Source organism: Loxodonta africana, chromosome 18 (genome assembly GCF_030014295.1).
Source record: "Loxodonta africana isolate mLoxAfr1 chromosome 18, mLoxAfr1.hap2, whole genome shotgun sequence".
Taxonomy (NCBI): Eukaryota; Metazoa; Chordata; class Mammalia; order Proboscidea; family Elephantidae; genus Loxodonta; species Loxodonta africana.
Genome location: NC_087359.1, coordinates 18046049 through 18065643, shown reverse-complemented (window position 1 = coordinate 18065643; position 19595 = coordinate 18046049). Strand labels below are relative to the sequence as shown.

General features: G+C 51.2%; 1 protein-coding gene across 3 annotated transcripts; it reads left to right on the top strand.

Annotated features, from left to right (window-relative positions):
- Window positions 1-8416: 8416 nt before the first annotated feature.
- Window positions 8417-18676, top strand: RAB37 (RAB37, member RAS oncogene family). Of its 3 annotated transcripts, none has more exons than XM_064270794.1 (10): window positions 8417-8563; window positions 12055-12165; window positions 13037-13135; window positions 13217-13258; window positions 13773-13839; window positions 13941-13993; window positions 15102-15167; window positions 15788-15844; window positions 15925-16001; window positions 16185-18675. In XM_064270794.1, exons 1-10 carry the CDS (start codon window positions 8471-8473, stop codon window positions 16288-16290), a joined length of 771 nt encoding a protein of 256 aa, XP_064126864.1. In that variant the 5' UTR covers window positions 8417-8470; the 3' UTR covers window positions 16291-18675. The 3 variants fall into 3 exon arrangements, with proteins under 3 accessions (XP_064126864.1, XP_064126865.1, XP_023412687.1); XM_023556919.2 differs by lacking the exon at window positions 8417-8563 and adding an exon at window positions 10962-11867 and having other exon boundaries at window positions 16185-18676; XM_064270795.1 differs by lacking the exon at window positions 13037-13135 and having other exon boundaries at window positions 16185-18673.
- The last annotated feature ends 919 nt before the right edge of the window (window positions 18677-19595 follow it).

Genomic DNA, 19595 nt, shown 5'->3' with positions numbered 1-19595 from the left:
AGAGCGGAGTGCCTCTGGGCACTTACTGGCAAAGCCAAAAAGCTTTGTAACCCTTGCCTGAGCAGACCAGCCCAAGAGGCCCGAGGGCCCAAGGAACCAAGGGGCAGAGGCCGAAGGCCAGGGAGAGGCCTGCCAGTGGGAACAACTGAGAAGCTGTCCTGACTGCAGAACTGTATCCTGAATCGTTTCTGATCCTGAACTGTAACCTGTTACTTCCCTAATAAACCCCATAGCTGTTAGTATAGTTTGTGAGTTCTGTGTAGCATTGCAATGAATTACCAAACTCAACAGAGAAGTAGAAAGTGCCATGCGGGGGATGGCTGGTGTCAGAATTGGTGAAAAGGTTGGAAATTGAAGGTATGCCTGAGCATTTGATCTTGATTCTCCTTCCCCTTTGTGAAGTTAGAGGAGGTCAGGCACCACCACCACTCCATTTTTACAGGTCTGCAGCCCCCTTCCCACCACTCTCTCCAGTACTACAGTTGCAGTTGCCATCAACTGGCCTCCAACTCATGACTCTTCCATGTGTGTCAGAATATAACTGTGTTCCACTGGGGTTTTAATGGCTAATTTTCCAGAAGGAGGCCTCGTGGCTCCGTGGTTAAGAGCTTGGCTGCTAACCAAAATGTTGGCAGTTCAAATCCACCAGCTGCTTCTTGAAAACTCCATGGGGGCAGTTCAACTCTGTCCTATAGGGTCACTATGAGTCAGAATCAGCTCAAGAGTAAGAGGTTTTTCTTGTTTGTTTTAATTTCCAGAAGTAGATCACCAGGCCTTTCTTCCAATGCACCTCTGTGTATACTCAAACATCCAACTTTTTGGTTAGCCGCCAAGTACATTAACTGTTTGCACCACCCAGGGACTCCATCCAATGCTAAGGACCCTCCATTCTGGTTCAGAGAGGTCTCTTTCTATCCTTCTGCACAGAGCATAGCACCTAAAGTCTCCCATGTCATGCTGAGCAAAGGGGCTAGAAAACATTGAGGCCTCAGTGGTCTGGAGTTCCACAGGCTGTCATGTACACAGAGATTTAAACACTACTCACTGCTGGCAATTTACAAGTGCCCTGTAGCTGGCGCTGGCTCTAGTCCAGAATTCCTATGTGCTGGTGCCTAAAGAGAGGGACCACAGAAGCTCCTGCTGGCCCAGCTCAGAGGTTGAGTGCAACCTGGGCAGGCCGGATGGAGTCCTTGGTCTTGCACTTCGGAGGAGGCAGAGGTGAGTGGGATGGCTATGTGGGGTGTGTCCTCAGGCCAGCTCCCAGGACCTCTCAAACATCCCTCACCAGAGAAACTACCAGGCCCATTGCCTTCTGTATGTGGGACCTGCCCAGGTGCTGGGTAGATGCTTCTCAAATCAAGGTCTTCCCCAACTCCTCCATCACCAGCTCCATCAACCTGACTTCAAGTCCTCCTGATGGGTTTACTGGGGAGCTGGCTGTGATAGGGTTCACATCGTAGTCTTCCCAGTCAGCCCCTCATCCACTCTAGCTCATGTCCTCCTTGTAACTTCTCACCTCAGTTTCCCCCAAACTCTTTAGTCTTGCCTATATACTGCTGCAAAATGTATCTGCCTAAAGCCTCACTCTGCTCACCCTCCACCTTAAACCTTAAGAGGCTCACTATTACCTACCAAATAAAGTCTAAATTCATCATCTGCTGGTCAAGATCTTGCACCATTTAGACCAGTGGTCTTCAAACTCTTGTTTAGTGTGCATAAAAATCTCCAGGGGGAAGCTAATCTTAAACGTAGACTCTCGAACTCATCCACAGAGGTGCTGATTCCATAGGACTGGGGTGGAGGCCCAGAATCTGCATTTTAACACCCACCCTGAGCCTGTGACGCAAGTGGTCCATGCACCATATTTTGAAGAGCTCAAGTTAAGGCCCTGTCCCTGCAGCTCTGGCCTACTCTCCTCTCCATACCTGACCCTGCCCACACAGGCTATGTGTGCTTTCCCTAGCTCTGGGCTTTTGTTCCATCCACCTGAATGCCCTTCCTGCTTACACCTGATATCATGGAGGCCCTCTTGGATATCCTTGGTTGCACACAAGGTCCCCACTCTGAACACCTAGGAAATTTTCATGTGGCATTCACCACCTGCTACATGAGTACAGTGTGTGAATGTGTGGGGTGTGTGTTGTGGTACAGGAGGGCAGGCATATTTGTTTGGGAGATAATGTGGGGTGAGTATTCATTTTGGATTTCTGTGCAGTATGTATTTGGGAGTGATGAGAGATGTTAGGGGCAATATAAGGAGTGTTTTATTTGGAGAGTAATATGTGCATTTGGACCCATGCATCTGTCAGCTTGTCATACTACGGTGGCTTGCGTGTCGCTGCAATGCTGGAAGCTATGCCACTGGTATTTGAATACCAGCAGGGTCACCCATGTTGGACAGGTTTCAGTGGAGTTTCCAAACTAAGACTGGGAAGAAAGACCTGGCAATCTACTTCTGAAAAAAAATTAGCCAGTGGAAACCTTACAAATAGCAGTGGAACATTGTCTGATATAATGCCCTAAGATGAGCTCCTCAGGTTGGAAGGCACTCAAAATATGACTGGGGAAGACCTGCCTCCTCAAAGTAGAGTCAACCTTAATGATGTGGATGGAGTCAAGCTTTCAGGACCTTCATTTGCTGATGAGAAGAAACAGCTTCAAACATCCATTAATAACAGGAACTTGGAATGTATGAAGTATGAATCTAGGATAATTGAAAATCGTCAAAAATTAAATGGAACACATAAACATCGATATCCTAGGCATTAGTGAGCTGAAATGGACTGATACTGGTCATTTTGAATCACACAATCATATGATCTACTATGCCAGGAATAACCAACTGAAGAGAAATGGCATTGCGTTCATCATCAAAAAGAGCATTTCAAGATCTATCCTAAAGTACAATGCTGTCAGTGATGGGAGGATAATATCCATACACCTACAAGGACAACCAGTTAATATGACTATTATTCAAATTTGTGCACCAACCACTAAGGCCAAAGATGAAGAAATTGATGATTTTTACCAACTTCTGCAGTCTGAAGTTGATCAAACATGCAATCAAGATGCATTGATAATTACTGGTGATTGGAATGTGAAAGCTGGAAACAAAGAAGGAACAGTAGTTGGAAAATATGGCCTTGGTGATAGAAACAATGCCGGAGATCACATGATAGAATTTTGCAAGATGAATGACTTCTTCATTGCAGATAACTTTTTTCAACAACACAAATGGCAACTATACATGTAGACCTCACCAGATGGAATACACAGGAATCAAATCAACTACATCTGTGGAAAGAGGTAATGGAAAAGCTCAGTATCATCAGTCAGAACAAGGCCAGGGGCCGAATAAGGAACAGACCATCGATTGCTCCTATGCAAGTTCAAGTTGAAGCTAAAAAAAATTAAAACGAGTCCATGAGAGTCAAAGTACTACCTTGAATTTAGAGACCATCTTAAGAATAGATGACACATTAAATACTAATGACTGAAGACCAGACAAGTTGTGGAATGACTTCAAGGACATCATACATGAAGAAAACAAGTGGTCATTAAAAAGACAAGAAAGAAAGAAAAGACCAAAATGGATGTCAGAAGAGACTCTGAAACTTGCTCTTGAATGTTGAGTACCTAAAGCAAATGGAAGAAATAACGAAGTAAAAGAGCTGAACAGAAGATTTCAAAGAGCAGCTCAAGAAGACAAAGTATTATAATGACATGTGCAAAGACCTGGAATTAGAAAACCAAAAGAGAAGAACACGCTCAGCATTTCTCAAGCTAAAAGAAGTAAAGAAAAAAAATTCAAGCCTCAAGTTGTAATACTGAAGAATTCTACAAGGGAAAATCTGAATGACATAGGAAGCATCAAATGAAGATGGAAGGAATACATAGAGTCGCTGTACCAAAAAGAACTGATCCACGTTCAATCATTTCAGGAGGTAGCATATGATCAAGAACCAATGGTACTGAAGGAAAAAGTCCAAACTGCACTGAAGACATTGGCAAAAAAAGAAGGCTCCAGGAATTGACAGAACACCAACTGGGATGTTTCAACAAATGGATGCAGCGCTGGAAATGCTCACTCATCTATGCCAAGAACTGTGGAAGACAGCTACCTGGTCAACCGACTGGAAGACATCCATATTTATGCCTATTCCTAAAAAAGATGATCCAATAGAATGCATAAAGTATCAAACAATATCATTAATATCACACCCAAGTAAAATTTTGCTCAAGATTATTCAAAAGCAGTTGCAGCAGTACATGACAGGGAACTGCCAGAAATACAAACTGGATTCAGAAGAGGAAGTGGAACCAGGGATATCATTGTTGATGTCAGAATGGATCCTGGCTGAAATCAGAGAAAGATGTTTGCCTATGCTTTATTGACTATGCAAAGGCATTCGACTATGTGTATCATAACAAATTATGGATAACATTGTGAAGAATGAGTATTCCAGAACACTTCAACGTACTCGTTAGAAACCTTGTACATAGGCCAAGAGGCAGTCGCTCAAACAGAAAAAGGGGATACTTCATGGTTTAAAGTCAGGGAAGGTGTGTGTCAGGGTTGTATCCTTTCACCATACTTATTCAATCTTTATGCTGAGCAAATAATCTGAGAAGCCAGACTATATAAAGGAGAACAGAGCATCAGGCTTAGAGACTCGTTAACAACCTGCGTTATGCAGATGATACAACCTTGCTTGCTGAAAGCGAAAAGGACTTGAAGCACTTACTAACAAAGATCGAAGACTACAACCTTCAATATGGATTACACCTCAACATAAAGGAACCAAAAATTCTCACAACTGAACCAATAAGCAATACCAGGATAAATGGAGAAAAATCGACATTGTCAAGGATTCCATCTTACTTGGATCCGCAATTAACGCCCATGGAAGCAGCAGTCAAGAAATCAAACGATGCCTTACATTGAGTAAATCTGCTGCAAAAGACCTCTTTTAAGTGTTATAAAGCAAAGATTTCACTTTAAGGACTAAGGTGCCCGTGACCCAAGCCATGGTTTTTTCAATGACCTCATAGTCATGCAAAAGCTGAACAATGAATAAGGAAGACTGAAGAAGAATTGATGCCTCTGAATTATGATGTTGGTGAAGAATATTGAATATACCATGGACTGCCAGAAGAACAAACAAGTCTGTCCTGGAAACAGTACAGCCAGAATGCTCCTTAGAAACTATGCTGGCGAGACTTCACCTCATATACTTTGGACATGCTATCAGGAGAGACCGGTCCCTGAAGAAGGACATCATGCTTGGTAAAGCAGAGAGTCAGAGAAAAAGGGAAGACCCTCAACAAGATGGATTGACACAGTGGCTGCAACAATGGGCTCAAGCATAACAATGATTATGAGAATGGTGCAGGACGAGGCAGTATTTCATCCTGTTGTACACAGGGTTGCTATGGGTTGGAACCAACTCAATGGCACCTAACAACGTGTGCGTTTGGGGATGATGTCAGCTGTGGGGGCAATTTGAAGGGTGTGTATGCAGTGATATGATGTATGTTCTTATGGTGTGACATAGCCTGTCTGCAACTGTGATGTGGTAAGAGGTAAATGAATGTTTGAGGTGAAATAAGGTATCTGTGTTTGGGGAAATAATTTGAGAATTGTGTTTTGGGAAGTTGTACATGTGTGTTTTTGGAAGTTGTGTAAGGCACTGCGTTTTGTGGTATATGAGGTATGTGTTTGTGGTATGATGTAGGATGTGTGTGTTTGTTGTATGATATAAATTATATGTGTGTGTGGGAAAGGTATGGTGTAAAGTGTGTGTTTGTGGTGTAAGTTATGTGTGTTTGTGATGTGACTGAAAGCGTGTGTAGTATGATGTGATATATGTGTGTTATGTGATGTAGTGTGTGTGGTGTAAAGTGCGTTTATCTATAGTGTGAGTTATGTGTGTTTGCGGTGTGACATGAGGAGTGTGTGTTACAATGTGAGGTCTATGTGTGTGTATGTGTGTGTGCAAGGTGTGTGTTTGCAGTATGATTTAAGGGATACGTGTGTGGTATGAGGTGAGTTAGATGTGTGTGTTTGTTATGATGTGAGTTGTAGAGAGGTGATGTGTGTTTGTGATGTGACTTAAAGTGTACGTGAGTGTTATGATGTGAGGTCTTTGTGTGTATGAGGAGAGATGTAGGCCGCCATGGTGTATACTCAGCATAGAAATGAAGGTTAAGAGGCCTGGATTTCCCGGAACCCATGGTCTACATCGGCCTTCTCCTGGTAACCACATCTAAAGAGACCCTGCTCCCTTAGTGAGCTGCAATTCCTCAGGCAAGGCCCTCCCTCTGGGGCAGGCCTGCCTCCCTGCACAGCCCCAACCCTGACCACTCCAAACCCAGGTCCCCTCCTGACACACTCAAAGCTGCCCTTGAACACACCACAGGACATTGTACTGTCCCAGTGGGCCTTGTCACCGTGCCTTGCCTCTGTGTTCACAGACTACTTCCTTCAGTCAGATCAGTCCATCCAAGGTACACTGAGGCAATGCAGCAAGACAGTAGTTTTATTTCCTCAATTATTTCTGGAGCACTCACACTGATGTGCAACCTTCCTCATTCTGAACCTGCCATGGGACAAAGAGGGTCTTAGTGGAGCCAACACCACAAACAGCTGTTAGCTGCTGGCGGGCCTGGTCCACAGTGGGCAGCAAGCAAGGGGCATGGCACATCCCTGCTCTCTTTCTTCTTCCACCATTACCTTCTTGCAGCGAAAACCCTCACCCCTGCAGGGAGCAGGCGTGCATGAGCCCTCTGGAGCCCAGGAGCCTGGGCTCTGAGTGGACCAGGTGTTATTTGGTTTGTTATGATGTGAGGTGTAGGGAGGTGATACGTGTGTGCCATCTGGCACCAAACAGTAGCCCACATCACATATCTGAGCAGCTGTGCAGCTGCTACCCTCCGTGGATCTTTCAATCTGGTGTCGCATCCCACACATAGATGAAGGAACCGAGGTTATGGCATGCCACCTCTAGAAGCCATGGCCCAAGCTCCTTGCTCTACACAGGTCACTCTGTCCCTGCTCTGGGCTTTTTTCCAGCTGCCAGAAGATAGCTCCAGCTGATGCCAAAAATTACAAGGCTGCTGTACACACAGTCCCCACAAGCCCTACACCACAAACACACAAACATCCATTGCCATCAAGTCCATTCCGACTCATAGCGACCCTATAGGACAAAGTAAAACTGTCCCGTAGGGTTTCATAGGAGCAGCTGGTGGATTTGAACTGCCAAACTTTTGGTTGGTAGCCGAGCTCTTAACCACTGTGCCACAAGGCCTACAGTCACCCATAATCCATGCCTGCTCCTTACCTCTCAGTCCCAACACCTAAGTAAAGGGGTGCAGGTCTCCCTCTCCCTTCCTACACACCCCTTTGTGATGCGCCTACTCTGTTTCTCTGTAACCTGAATTCGCTCATATGGAATGTTGCAGGGAAGGCGGTAATTGAATGGTTGGCCCAAGCCATAGGAGTCCCTGAACCCTACTATGGGGACACTCCTCACCCACCCTGGCCTGTCCTGAAGTTGCAGCAGCCTTGGGATATCCTGGTGCCTCTGTTCAAAAAGATCCAGGACTTCATGGATCATGTAAGACCCAACATGTAAGGCCTAACGTTTTCGGCCTACTTGGACAGAGCTAGGTGTGGGGGCTGCTTTTGAGTAAAGGCTAGGCTGGCTTGGGAGCTCCGGGATCAGAGGTGTGTGCGGGAAGCCCTCATGGGAAGGCTCTCCTATCGTGGGGCGTTCTGGGGACAGCCCAGCAGGTCAGGAGGAAATAAGAGGTGATGATACTACATGGTCAAAGTCTGAACACCAGCTAGGGCTGGAAAACCGCAGTGCAAACGCGCTACAGGTGAATATCAGTCGATAAACAAACTTATTCAGATAAGCGAGGCCGGGGTGCGCGAGGGAAGGCACCTTGGCACTGTCCTCAGAAAGCACCAAACGCTGAGCTGAGATGCCCAGAGGCGTCCCAAAGGGCCAACTGTTGGCAGCCTGCTGGCCGGAGCTCTAGCGCGGCCTGCTGGCGGTGCTGCGCAGCAGCAGGCGGAACATAGGCGCCGGTCCGCGGGTTCGGGCGATGCAGACCTCCGCACCTGGCGGGGTCTCCAGAGACAGCTCCAGGATAGGAACCCACCGCTGGCTGCTGGTGGCCTTGGGGGGGGGGGTCAGTCCTAGGGCTGGATTTAATCCCTGCCCTCTGAGCTCTGGACCAAGCCAGTGTTGCTCAGGGACTGCCTGTCACCCCTAGGGTGCTGATCCTGCAGCCCTGCACGCCCTCGCAGAAGGTGTTGTCTAGGGTTGGCAGGTGGGGAGGAGTCTGCGGGGTCCCGGCCTGGCCGAGAGAGGGGAGGAAGCAGTGGGCGGAGCGCGGGGCGGCACCATTCCTGCTCTCCCTCAGCCTGCAGCCAGCCCCAGCTCACCTCTCGTCCAGGGACATGCTGGGCACGCCTGGCGCCACGGCCACCCGGGATGCAGAGGTCCCCGAGAGCTCCGCGCCTTGCAGTCCGAGCTACGATCTCACCGGCAAGGTGGGTGGGCACTGCGCCCAGTTCCCGGGACTCTATGCCGGCTCGGAGGGGGGCCCCACCCCGCGCCCTTGTCCCTAAGACCCCGGCCTTCCCGGCCCAGCCCCTTTCTGGCTGCGACTGCTATGGACTCAGCCCTCCTCCGGCAGCCGGGTCTCCGGAGAAGGGAGGGAGGGAGGGTCAGGAGGCAGCCTCTGGGCGCACCTCGACTTCTAGGGATGGGGTTGGTTCGGCGGGGCAGGGCAAGGTGAGGAGGGTCCGAAGGACTGAGCGACTCCCCGTCTTGTGAACCCTGAGCCCTGGTGGTGCAATGATTATATGCTAGGCTGCTAACCGAAAGATTGGCGGTTCAAACCCACCAGCCGCTCCACGAGAGAAAGATGTGACAGTCTGCTTCCGTAAAGATTTACAGTCTTGGAAACCCTATGGGGCAGTTCTACTGTGTCCTACAGGGTCGCTGTGAGTCGGAATCTTCTCGACGGCAATGGATTTGGTTTGGTCCTTTTGACTGTCCGGCCAAGGAGCCCTGGCGGCACAAATAGTTAAGAGCTCAGATGCTAACTGAAAGGTTAACGGTTCAACCCACCCAGCGGCTTCCGCAAAGATTACAGCCAAGAAAACCCTACTGTGTCCTATAGGGTCACTATGAGTCGGAATCGACTTGCAGCCCCATGCATCTCAAAAAAAAAAAAAAAAAAACTGTTACAGTCCATTCAGACTCGTAGTGACCCTATAAGGACAGAGTAGAACTGCCCCCATAGGATTTCAAGGCTGTAATCTTCACGGAAGCAGACTGTCCCATCTTTCTCTGTGGAGCTGCTGATGGGTGGAGCTGCCGGTGGGTTTGAACCACCCACCTTCCTTTCAGCAGCCCAGTTCTTAACCACTGTGCCTCCAGGGTACCTTCCATGCCTCTCAGTAGGGGTTAAACGCACAGAGATGCCCAAAGTGTTTGGAAAGGGGCTGCCTGGAGACTCAGTGAGGACGCCCCCTGGCGGCAGGGCAACTGGAAGTGAGAGCCCTTTTTCCAGCTAAGCTCTCATTGGGGACCTGTCATCCCGTTTCAAGGTCCTGGCTTGAAATCCTTCTGGTCCCCCAGCCATCCCCAAGCCCTACCACTGCCCTCCCCAGCCCCTCCAGTCACTGTCCCTCGCCTCCCTTTCGAGGAAGGTGTGGCCAGCCAGGAAGCAAGTCCACCTAGGAAGTTTAGGGCCTGAGAAAGAACTCATCCGTTAGCCACAGCTTCCCTCATCTGGGAGGGGGGCTATAAATCAGCTCTCTGGAACCCCTTCCCTCTGACTGCAGGGTTGTCCTGTACTGACGCAGATATGGGGTGGCAGTGGACACTGGTCTGTTGCACCTCCCTTGGTGCCTGTGGAGAGGGCACATACCAGGAGCTCCGAGAGTGGCCCAGAGCCACTCTGACTTGACCATGTCCTCTCTAGGGTGAGCATAGGTGAGAGGGGGCTGTCTGGCCTCATGCTGCATGACCTTGAAGGCGATCCACCTCTTCCTGTGCCCTGGTTTCCTCACTGGGAGCCCCACCCCCACCCCAAGCATTTCAGGGGAAGCCACTCCGCAAGTCAGCCACCCTGAGCCAAGTCAGCCACCCTGAGCCGTTGAGATAGGCGTCCTGTGTGGGCTCGTGGCAGGAAATGGGCCCCTGCACTTTGAGGGGAGGGGAGCGGCCGATGGCCAGCCCCAGCCTGGTGGGACCGCCTGGGCCTCCTTGCCCCACAAGCCAGCTGGGCTGTTTGCCTAGGAGGTGGCGAGCTGGGCAGCTGTTTGTGTTTGGTGGCATTGCCTGGCTGGGCGGGTGGCTGCATCGTTTGCTCAAGGCAGCTGTGATCTGTAAAGTACACAGGCTCTCAACCTCCCTCCTTCCTTCCTTCCCCAGGGGCTGGGACCAGAAGCCAGAGAGGAGGGTGGGCTCCAGAGCATTCCCCACCCCCACCTGCCACCTGGCCCCCTGGTCAAGTCCTTTCTGCACTCCACGGTCTCAGATTTGTTCCAGGGACTGAATCTAGGACAGTTTGGGAGGATCCTGGAGGCAGTTCCTCAGGCTGGATTAGAGGAGCTGGGGCGGCGGGGGGGGGGGGGGCGGGGATGCCTGAGCCACTCCTCCTCATCTCAGGTGTTTGGAGAGTCACTGCTCATGTCTACATTATTGGCCTGAACAGACTCCAGAGGGGACCTCAGAGGCATGATCCTCCTCGCTTCCACCCATGTGGAAACCATGCCACGGAAGAATAATCTTCCCAAAGCCAGGGCTCCAGCCTTCAAACACCTTCTGCTCAGCCTCACCCCCTCCCCCCACCCCCCCACCCCCTGCCTCTTGCCAAATCTAGCTAATCCCATTGCCCCATGCCTTTAGGCTCCATTGTCAAGGTCAAAAAAAAAAAAAAAAAACCAGTTGCCATCAAGTCGATTCCATGCTTCAGAGTAGCACTGTGCTCATAGGGTTTTCAATGGCTGTGACCTTTCAGAAGTAGGCAGCCAGGCCTGTCTTCCAAGGTTTCTCCAAGTGAATTTGAACTACCAATCTTTAATCATTTGAGCCACCCAGGGACTCCTATTGTCAAGGTCAGAGCCTCAAAAATAATTTCAGTCTACATCTAGATCCCTGTTCTGCAAGGTTGAGGAACAGCAGAACAAGGGGCTCCCTCCCCCCCACCTTCCCTAAGTGTCCCTTAGAGAAGATAAGCAGAGACTGGCTAGACAATAAAGGGGAAGGGCGTACCCCACTGCACACACTCCCTCCCTGGAGCTCCTGTCCTCCTGACCTACAGTGACCTGGGATGCCATTTCCAGCCACTTGTCCATTTGGGTTGTTTCTGCTGGGAGAACTTCAAACTAAGTGTCTCCCCGTTTCAGTATAAACTTTAGAGTTTCCTGATTCATGCAAGCCTTTATAACCATAAAATGTCATTAAAAACTTCCAAATAGATGTTGTGACTCAAAACCTCAAACAGTAGTCATTTTAGAATGTGCCTGTGCAAACTACAGTGTCTACCCCCTCCCATCCTGACACATTTTCCCGGGTGAGAATATCCCTGTCTGAGATATGAACACTTCCCATTCCCGGCAGCCCAGCCCCACCCACACATGTCCACATGAAGCCATACACACAGAGAGGGGCTGAATTCCCTGTGTGGTGTGTGCGGATGTGGCCAGAGTCTAGACCACGTAAATGCAGTGGTTCTCTGTGGCCACCGAGCACATTTGGGAACCTACTAGTGCCAAGACCTTAACTCAGGCTTCCAGGAAACTGAATGAGGACAGGAGGGTCAAAGGGAGAACCTGAGAGGTAAGCTGAGTGTGGGATGAAGAGGTGAGTGAAGCCGCGTGAAGGCTTTGGGAAGCAGGTGCCTCTCAGAGCCCTCAGCAGCCTTCCCCACCCTCTCACCCTCTCACCCTCTGTCCAGGGCCACTCTCCCTGGAAGCCCAGAAGCTCCTCCCAATCCCCATTAACTGCCTCTGCCCTCATCTCCTAGGTGATGCTTCTGGGAGACTCAGGCGTCGGCAAAACCTGTTTCCTGATTCAATTCAAAGATGGGGCCTTCCTCTCCGGGACCTTCATAGCCACCGTCGGCATAGACTTCAGGGTGAGGTGGCTGCAGGCTCCTCCTCTCACAGCAAGCCAGGGGCTCAGGCCACAGGGGTGCTGCCCTCCCTTGCAGCTCCTAAGAACCCCTGTGACTCACTGCCTGGAGGGGAGGCACTAGGACTGGTCCCCAGGGACCACGGAGGTGGCCAGGCTAGAGGAATCTGCCATGGTGGGCTCCTTTGCCCACCTACGGGATATGAGAAATGAGGGATTGAGTCTTACTTTCCTCCACTCCTGGGGGAAGGGCTGCCCCAGGGCAGGGCCAACACCTCCCACTGTGTGAGCTGTATGTCCTGGCCCTCGGTGCCCCTTGCTCATTGCCCTTTGAGATGGGCCCCTTTGACAAGGCCCCCAAAGGCCAACAAGCACTGCATGGGGTTTAAGAGCTGGACTGGCCACATGGGAGAGAGCAGCTTGTCACCTTGATGACGCCATCTTTACAAATCTGCCTTGGGGATGCTGAGTACCGCATGCCCACCAGGACCAGGAGAGGAAATGTCTAGCCCTGGCGTGTGAGAGTCTGCAGAGACCTGTTCCTCCCTCCCAGTGGGAGCTGAAGCTTCGTGTAGGAGAACAAGGGAGCCAGCTAGGGGAAGGATGTCCCTGCAAATAGATCCCAGCATCTAAGGTCCCGGGCTGCTGGGAGGCATCTCATCTCTAAGAGCTGGGTTGCAGTGATGGGGCTGAGCCCTGGGAGAGGTAGACTGAAGTGGAAAGGGGCAAGGACTGCAGCGTCCCCGTCGTGCTGCTTGCTGAGCCTCGGGGAACACCAAGCAGGTTCTCAGGCTCCCCTTGCCCTGCCGTGTCGTAAGAAGTGTAGATAGAGCCCCCAGAAGAGAGGGATCCACAATGGAGGTGTCTGTGGACAGGTTCCCCACTGTTCTGATGCGGTGATCCAGCTGGTGATGTTCCTGGGACTTGTCACATCTCCTCAAGCCCTAGAGAGGGGCCAGGACAGGAGCCTCCAAGTAGGTTGTCTGCAGAGCTCAGGAGCCAAGCAAGCCACTCCGCCTCCACACCCACCTTTTCCTCTGCCCTCTCTCTTTCAGAACAAGGTGGTGACCGTGGATGGTGTAAGGGTGAAGCTGCAGGTGAGACAGGGGCTGGGAAGGGGCATGAGGATGGAGAGTCTGCCCTTGCTCCTCAGCGTGAACCACACATGGCCTGCAGCCCAGCCCTCAGCCTGGGGTAATTTCCTGTGGGGCACTGGAGAGGAAATGGCTTTTGATTGTCTGATATTTGCAGAAAAGCAGTTCCCAGCCACCCTCTCTTCTACCAAACCCACCACAAAGGCGGCTCCAAATGCCTTCAGAAAAGCTCGGCCTCCCTTCATCTCCACACCAGTTTCCAGGGCCTCGTCCACTCTAGGTTGGACACCCCGAGCCCCTGGGCTGGGGAGGAGGAGACAGCCTGAATGAGCTCGAGAACTCAAGTAACCACCACTTTTCAGGAGGTTGTCAGAGGCCCAGAAGCCCATGAGAACCTAGAGAAGGAAACTGTCCCACCTTCCCATACACATGACTCTCACACCATAACACGAGTTTCCTCTACCCAGCACAGTCCTTCACCCTGCCTCCTCCTGCCCATTTCTCCATCCCTTCCTAGATCTGGGACACCGCAGGGCAGGAGCGCTTCCGCAGTGTCACCCATGCCTATTACCGAGATGCTCAGGGTAAGTTTTCATGCCCTCCAACCCCTTCCGCCAACCTATTTGTGGCATACATAGTTCTGCTCCAAGTCCCCTCTATGCGCTCTCTCTCTCTCCCCCTCCAGCCCTGCTCCTGCTGTACGACATTACAAACAAATCGTCCTTCGACAACATCCGGGTAGGTTCTCCCTTCCCCTGGCTCCCCACCCACCCACTCAACCAGAAGCAGCCAAGACAGAGCCTGGGCAAGCCAGTGGGAGGGGGTGGAGCGTGGAAGACTGCTACCTTCTGAAAAAACACCTGAGCTGTGACTCAGATGTAACAGCTGCTGCTACTTATTTGATTGGCATGTGGGTGCAGAAGCCCAGCAAGCTATTCTGCCACTGTGCCACCTGTTTAGCCCTCACTGCGTTTCATGAGTGTGCTTCATGTCAAGGTGTTCAGAAAGTTCCCAGCTCTACCCTGGACAATCACCCACAGAGACCAAAGAGAGACCCCAACTACAAACGCCTACACATACATCCAGCCCAAGTCACAACAAAGTGACTCAGGCAGACAATGGGTGGCTATGTCCTCACAACCAAACTATTAGAGAGTAGAGACAATAGTTCAACAACTATAAGCACCTACTCTGTGCACAGCACTGTATAGGTTACATGTGTTCCCTGACCTCAAGTAGCTGACAAGCCAACTGGAGGAACAGGGCAGACAGATATAACAGAGGCAAACCCATGGCACTCAGGTTGCCATCACCAAATCCATGCTTATGGCAGACATCACTAATCAATCACAATGGCAAATCCATGGCACGCAGGCTGCCACCTCTAGCCCCATGTTCACACAGACATTACTAATCGATCACAGTACTTTTGACCACTGAGCCCTTATGTAGCCTTACAACCCTCAACAGGCTATTCCAAGAAATCACTGATGACTACCAATTGGTTTGTGAAATATTTCTGTGCCACCTCTATCTTTCATAGAACTAAGAGTTACACTGTGTAGGGTTGGGGAGGGGGAATCATTGTAGGTTGGGCAGTCAAGGAAGGTCACCCAGAGGAGGTGAGACTTGAGCTGAGCATTGCAAGTAAAGACGAGAATAGGAGAAGACTTAGGCTAGACAGGTCAAAACAAAGATTCAGATTAGAGAATGCACCAGGTATCTGTTCAGGGAGCAGTGAGTAGGCCAGGATAAACAAACAGGGTAGAAGAAGGAAAGGTGAGAGAGAAGAGGGGACTGGCCTGGTCCTTGGCCTTGTCTTGGCTCAGTTCACCCTCTCCCACAGGCTTGGCTCACTGAGATTAATGAGTATGCGCAGAGGGATGTGGTGATCATGTTGCTAGGCAACAAGGTGAGTGGCTCCATGGTAGGGTCAGCCCACACTTCCTCTTCCAGTGCCACAGGATCAGCTTCACCCAGCCCACGGTCACCCAAGAGTGTGTCATCAGGGCATCCTTCAAGCTAAGGACTCTTTCCAGTCTCCAGTTCAGGGGTCAGGCTCATCTGGAAAATTTAGCCCAACCCGTCTGCCTCTTAAAGCTTTGCAAAAGGCCACTCCCAAGGAAAGAGATTCAGGGATGTCCAGCTGCTCGGCCCCATTAGGTCATAGTGAGTAGGGTCACAGTTCAGGGGCCAAGACTGGAAAGCGTTACCCCAACTACTGACATCCTTCTGGGGCTGGGCCACCACACCCTTTGCTAAGCAGAGTTACCTCCTCCTCCACGCCAGGGGTGAGATCCCAGGACTGGGAGCTAGGTAACGCAGCCTGAACAAAGCAGAAACCCTGGCCCCTATGCCATTCACACCCACCTGCCCACCCAGACTCTGCGGCTGCCTCTTCTCAGTCCTACAGGCCACCACAAAGGGTGGGCAGCACCCACTCCTGGGGTGAAAGATGGGCCAGCTGGGGCAGGAGAAGGGCCAGTTGGGGGCAAGCCTTCCTTCCCCAAAGTAACCCATCCAAGCTTCCAGGCGGATGTGAGCAGCGAAAGGGAGATCCGTTCAGAGGACGGGGAGACCCTGGCCAGGGTAAGTGACTGTCTGTGGGGCGGGATGAGGGGTGGGGAAGCCAGAGGCAACTGGCCCTGAGAACAGGCTCTTCCTGGCAGGAGTATGGAGTTCCCTTCATGGAGACCAGCGCCAAAACAGGCATGAACGTGGAGCTAGCCTTTCTGGCCATTGCCAAGTGAGCCCTGAGCCAGGAAGGGAGCTTCACAGGCAGGGCGGCACCATCTGGGAACCCCATAGGGCCCAGCCCAGGATCCCCTCTGCATTCTGCATCTTCAGTCCATTTGGTCAGGGCTGTGGGAGTGGGGAGGATGCTTTGTTCCTCACTCCCAGCTCAGACCACTGCTTCTTCCAATTCAAGGGAGCTGAAATACCGGGCCAGGCAGCAGGCCGGTGAGCCCAGCTTCCAGATCCGAGACTATGTGGAGTCCCAGAAGAAACGATCCAGTTGCTGCTCCTTCGTGTGATGGCCAAGGGGCTGGGCGGAGGCTCCAGAGACCCAGATGATACAGCCATCTCCCCCTACCCAGTCTATTCCCAAGTGGCTGAGCCAATGGGGGGAGAGCTGGGGACCTGGTGCACAGCCCCTTCCAAGAGGGAGCTGTCCTCCAGCTCCTACCCTAGTTACTGTAGCTTCCCTGCATCTGGAGGAGGGTAAACTATTTACATTTCATTTTAATCCCAAAAAAGGGCACCAGGTTCCCCGGAAGATGGGCAGGGACCTGGTGGCCCTGTTATCTTTTAGTATTAGGACTTCCTGTGTGGCTGGGCCTGCCTTCTGGCCACAAGGAAAGCATTGCTCCAGCCAGCACCAGGGGGCACTGGTGCACTTCTGCCCGATTCCCTGGGGCCTGAGGGCTGGTAGTGTCCCTGTCACTACTTTAGCTGGAAAGAGGCTGAGCAGACCCCAGCCCTCATTTCTTCCAGCTCCCAGGGGAACAATCTTCCCCAATAAGATGGGACCTTGTGCTGGGAGCCTCAGGGAGGGGAAACAGGAGCAACAGAGACTAGGGCCTGTTTGGCTACCTTCAGACCTTACCAACTGCCCTTCTGGAGACATGGCCCTTTTCCTCAAGCATACAAGCACATGGGAACACCTGGGAACATTTGGTTCCTCTTCTCTGGACCTCAGATCCTGGGAAAGCCCCTCCTCCCTGAACCCCTGATCTTATCTACCTTTCTACCTGAGCCCCTAGACACCTAAGATCAGAGCTAGGGAAAAGGTTTTCTTTTTGTCCCAAGCCCTTGGCAGTAAGCAACCCCGCAGGCCGCTTTTCAAGCAGCTCTAGTGCTTCTCCTGGATTAAGATCTGCATAAAGAGAAACCCCCAGCTCCCGTAGTAGGTGGGAGGCATAGCCGAGCGACCCTCTCCCCACCTGTATCTCCCTAAACCCAAGCTCTGCCTCCTTCCTGACCCCTCAACCCCCAGGCCCTTTTCTTCTCAGACACCAGAGCCAAAACTGCCTCACCTCCCTCCTACTGAGTCAGGTAAACTAATACAACATGTGCAAAATAAGGTCATGTGGCTACATCTGGGGTGGAGATGAGGGTCAGCAAGGAGTTTCTGTGGGGCCAAGGTCACACGTCTCCCAAAGCCCCAGCCCAGCAGTTGGAAGTGGACAGAAGAGGCACCTTTACCCCAGCTCCGCAGCCTGGGGAGGGTTGAAGAAGAGAAATGTCCTGCACGTTTAGGAGGCAACTGCATTTGCTTTAAAGGCAGAAATTTTGCTCTCTGAGCAGAGTCAGCGGCTCCCACTTGGGCCTGATAAGGAAGCTCTTGGTGGCGTCTCCCAGCCAGAGCAGGGAGGAGCCTGACCTTGCTAGGCTCTGCGGCCGCAGGCTGGTCACAGGCCATCCAATCACTCACGTGGGCTGCTTTGGGTCTCTAGCATTTGAGTTTTTCAGAATTAAATTGCAGTATTTTGGAAAGTTCACCCTGCCCACTGCTTCTTTGAGATGTACCTTGGACTGGGGGATCACAAAGAAGGGACTGTTATTGCAAGCTGGAAGAACTGTCAAAACAAACAAACCCATTGACGTGGAGTCTATTCCAACTCATGGTGACCTCATGTGTTACAGAGTAGAACCCTGGTGGAGCAATGGTTAAGTGCTAAGCTGTTAACCAAAAGGTTAGTGGTTTGAACCCACCAGCCACTTGACAGGAGAAAAGACCTGGCGATCCGCTCCGGTAAAGATTGGAAACCAAACCTGTTGCCCTCAAGTCAATTCCAACTCTTAGTGACCCTATAGAACAGAGCAGAACTGCCCCATAGGGTTTCCAAGGAGCAGCTGGGGGACTAGAACTGGCGACCTTTAGGTTAGCAGCTATCATGGATTGAATTGTGTCACCCAAAAATATCTGAAAACTTGGCTAGGTCATAATTCCCAGTATTATATGATTATCTACCATTTTGTTATCTGATGTGATTTTACTGTGTGTTGTAAATTCTATCACTATGATATAATGAGTTATATGATGAGATCTACAAGATTAGATTGTGTCCTGAGCCAACCTCTTTTGAGACATAAAAGAGAGAAGCAAGCAGAGAGACATGGGAACCTTATACTACCAAGAAAGCAGCGCCGGGAGCAGACTGAGTCCTTTGACCTGAGGTTCCTACGCTTAGATGCTCCCAGACCAGGAGAAAACTGATGACAGGGACCTTCCTCCAGAGCCAACAGAGAGAAAAAGCCTTCCCCTGGAGCCGGCCCCCTGGATTCAGAATTCTACTACTGGACTGTGAGAGAATAAACTTCTCTTTGTTAAAGCCATCCACTTGTGGTATTTGTTATAGCAGCACTAGATAACTAAGACAGCAGCCAAGCTCTTAATCACTGTACCACCAGGGCCCCGTCCAGTAAAGATTACAGCCTAGGAAACTCTATGAGGCAGTTCTACTTTGTCCTGTAGGGTTGTTATGAGTCAGAATCAACTCTAAGGCACACAACAATCTTTACTGAAGCAGGTCTCTAGGCCTGTCTTCTGAGGTACCCCTGGGTGGGTTCAAACCACCAACCTTTAGGTTAGCCCAGAGCAAACCATTGGCGCCACACAGGGACCCTCACTGGAGGCCCAAAATCATTTGATTTCCCCTCACCCTTCGATTTCCCCAATTTGCCAGCTCACCCTTAACAGAGCCTTTGACCAGCCCTTATCTGGCAGGAGGAAGCTGGAAGAAGGCTTATGTCATAGTCCTAACAGTTCATCATTTCTCTGTTGAAAATAGCCAGGGCCTTCTCCTCCGTGGAGAGTACCCAGAGGTTGGTTACCTGAGTCTATTCTGCCTCTCCCCACCCCGCTTCCCTACCCAACCGCTGCGCCGTTGCCCGCAGTGGCCTGTCTTCAGTGGGTTGCACAGAGCCTCACGCCTTCCCCGCAGGGATCAGAGCCAGCACCCCTATAAGCATGTCCTGGAGCAAAGGAAAGTGACTCCACAGACAGGAAGACGTTATTCAGAGCTGGACGCCGGTCTTATGAGTTAGGCCGCTGGAACTTCGCTGCCCGGGAGCAGGAACTGTTTCCCCGGCAACAGCGGTTCACTCAAAACAGCCGCACACGGACTTCGAGCTATAGAGTCTTTCCCCCGAGAGCTGAGTCTCCTCAACTCCCGCCACAGGTGAGGGAAACCGAAACAGAGCCTGCGGGGCCCCTCCGCCCAGTACCCAAACTCGTCAGGTCCCCGCCCTGCTCCGCGACTCGGGCCACTTGGTAACAAACACTTCTACTTCCTGAGCCTCTTTCTTCGCCCGCCGCGGGGCGCTGCGCCTAGCG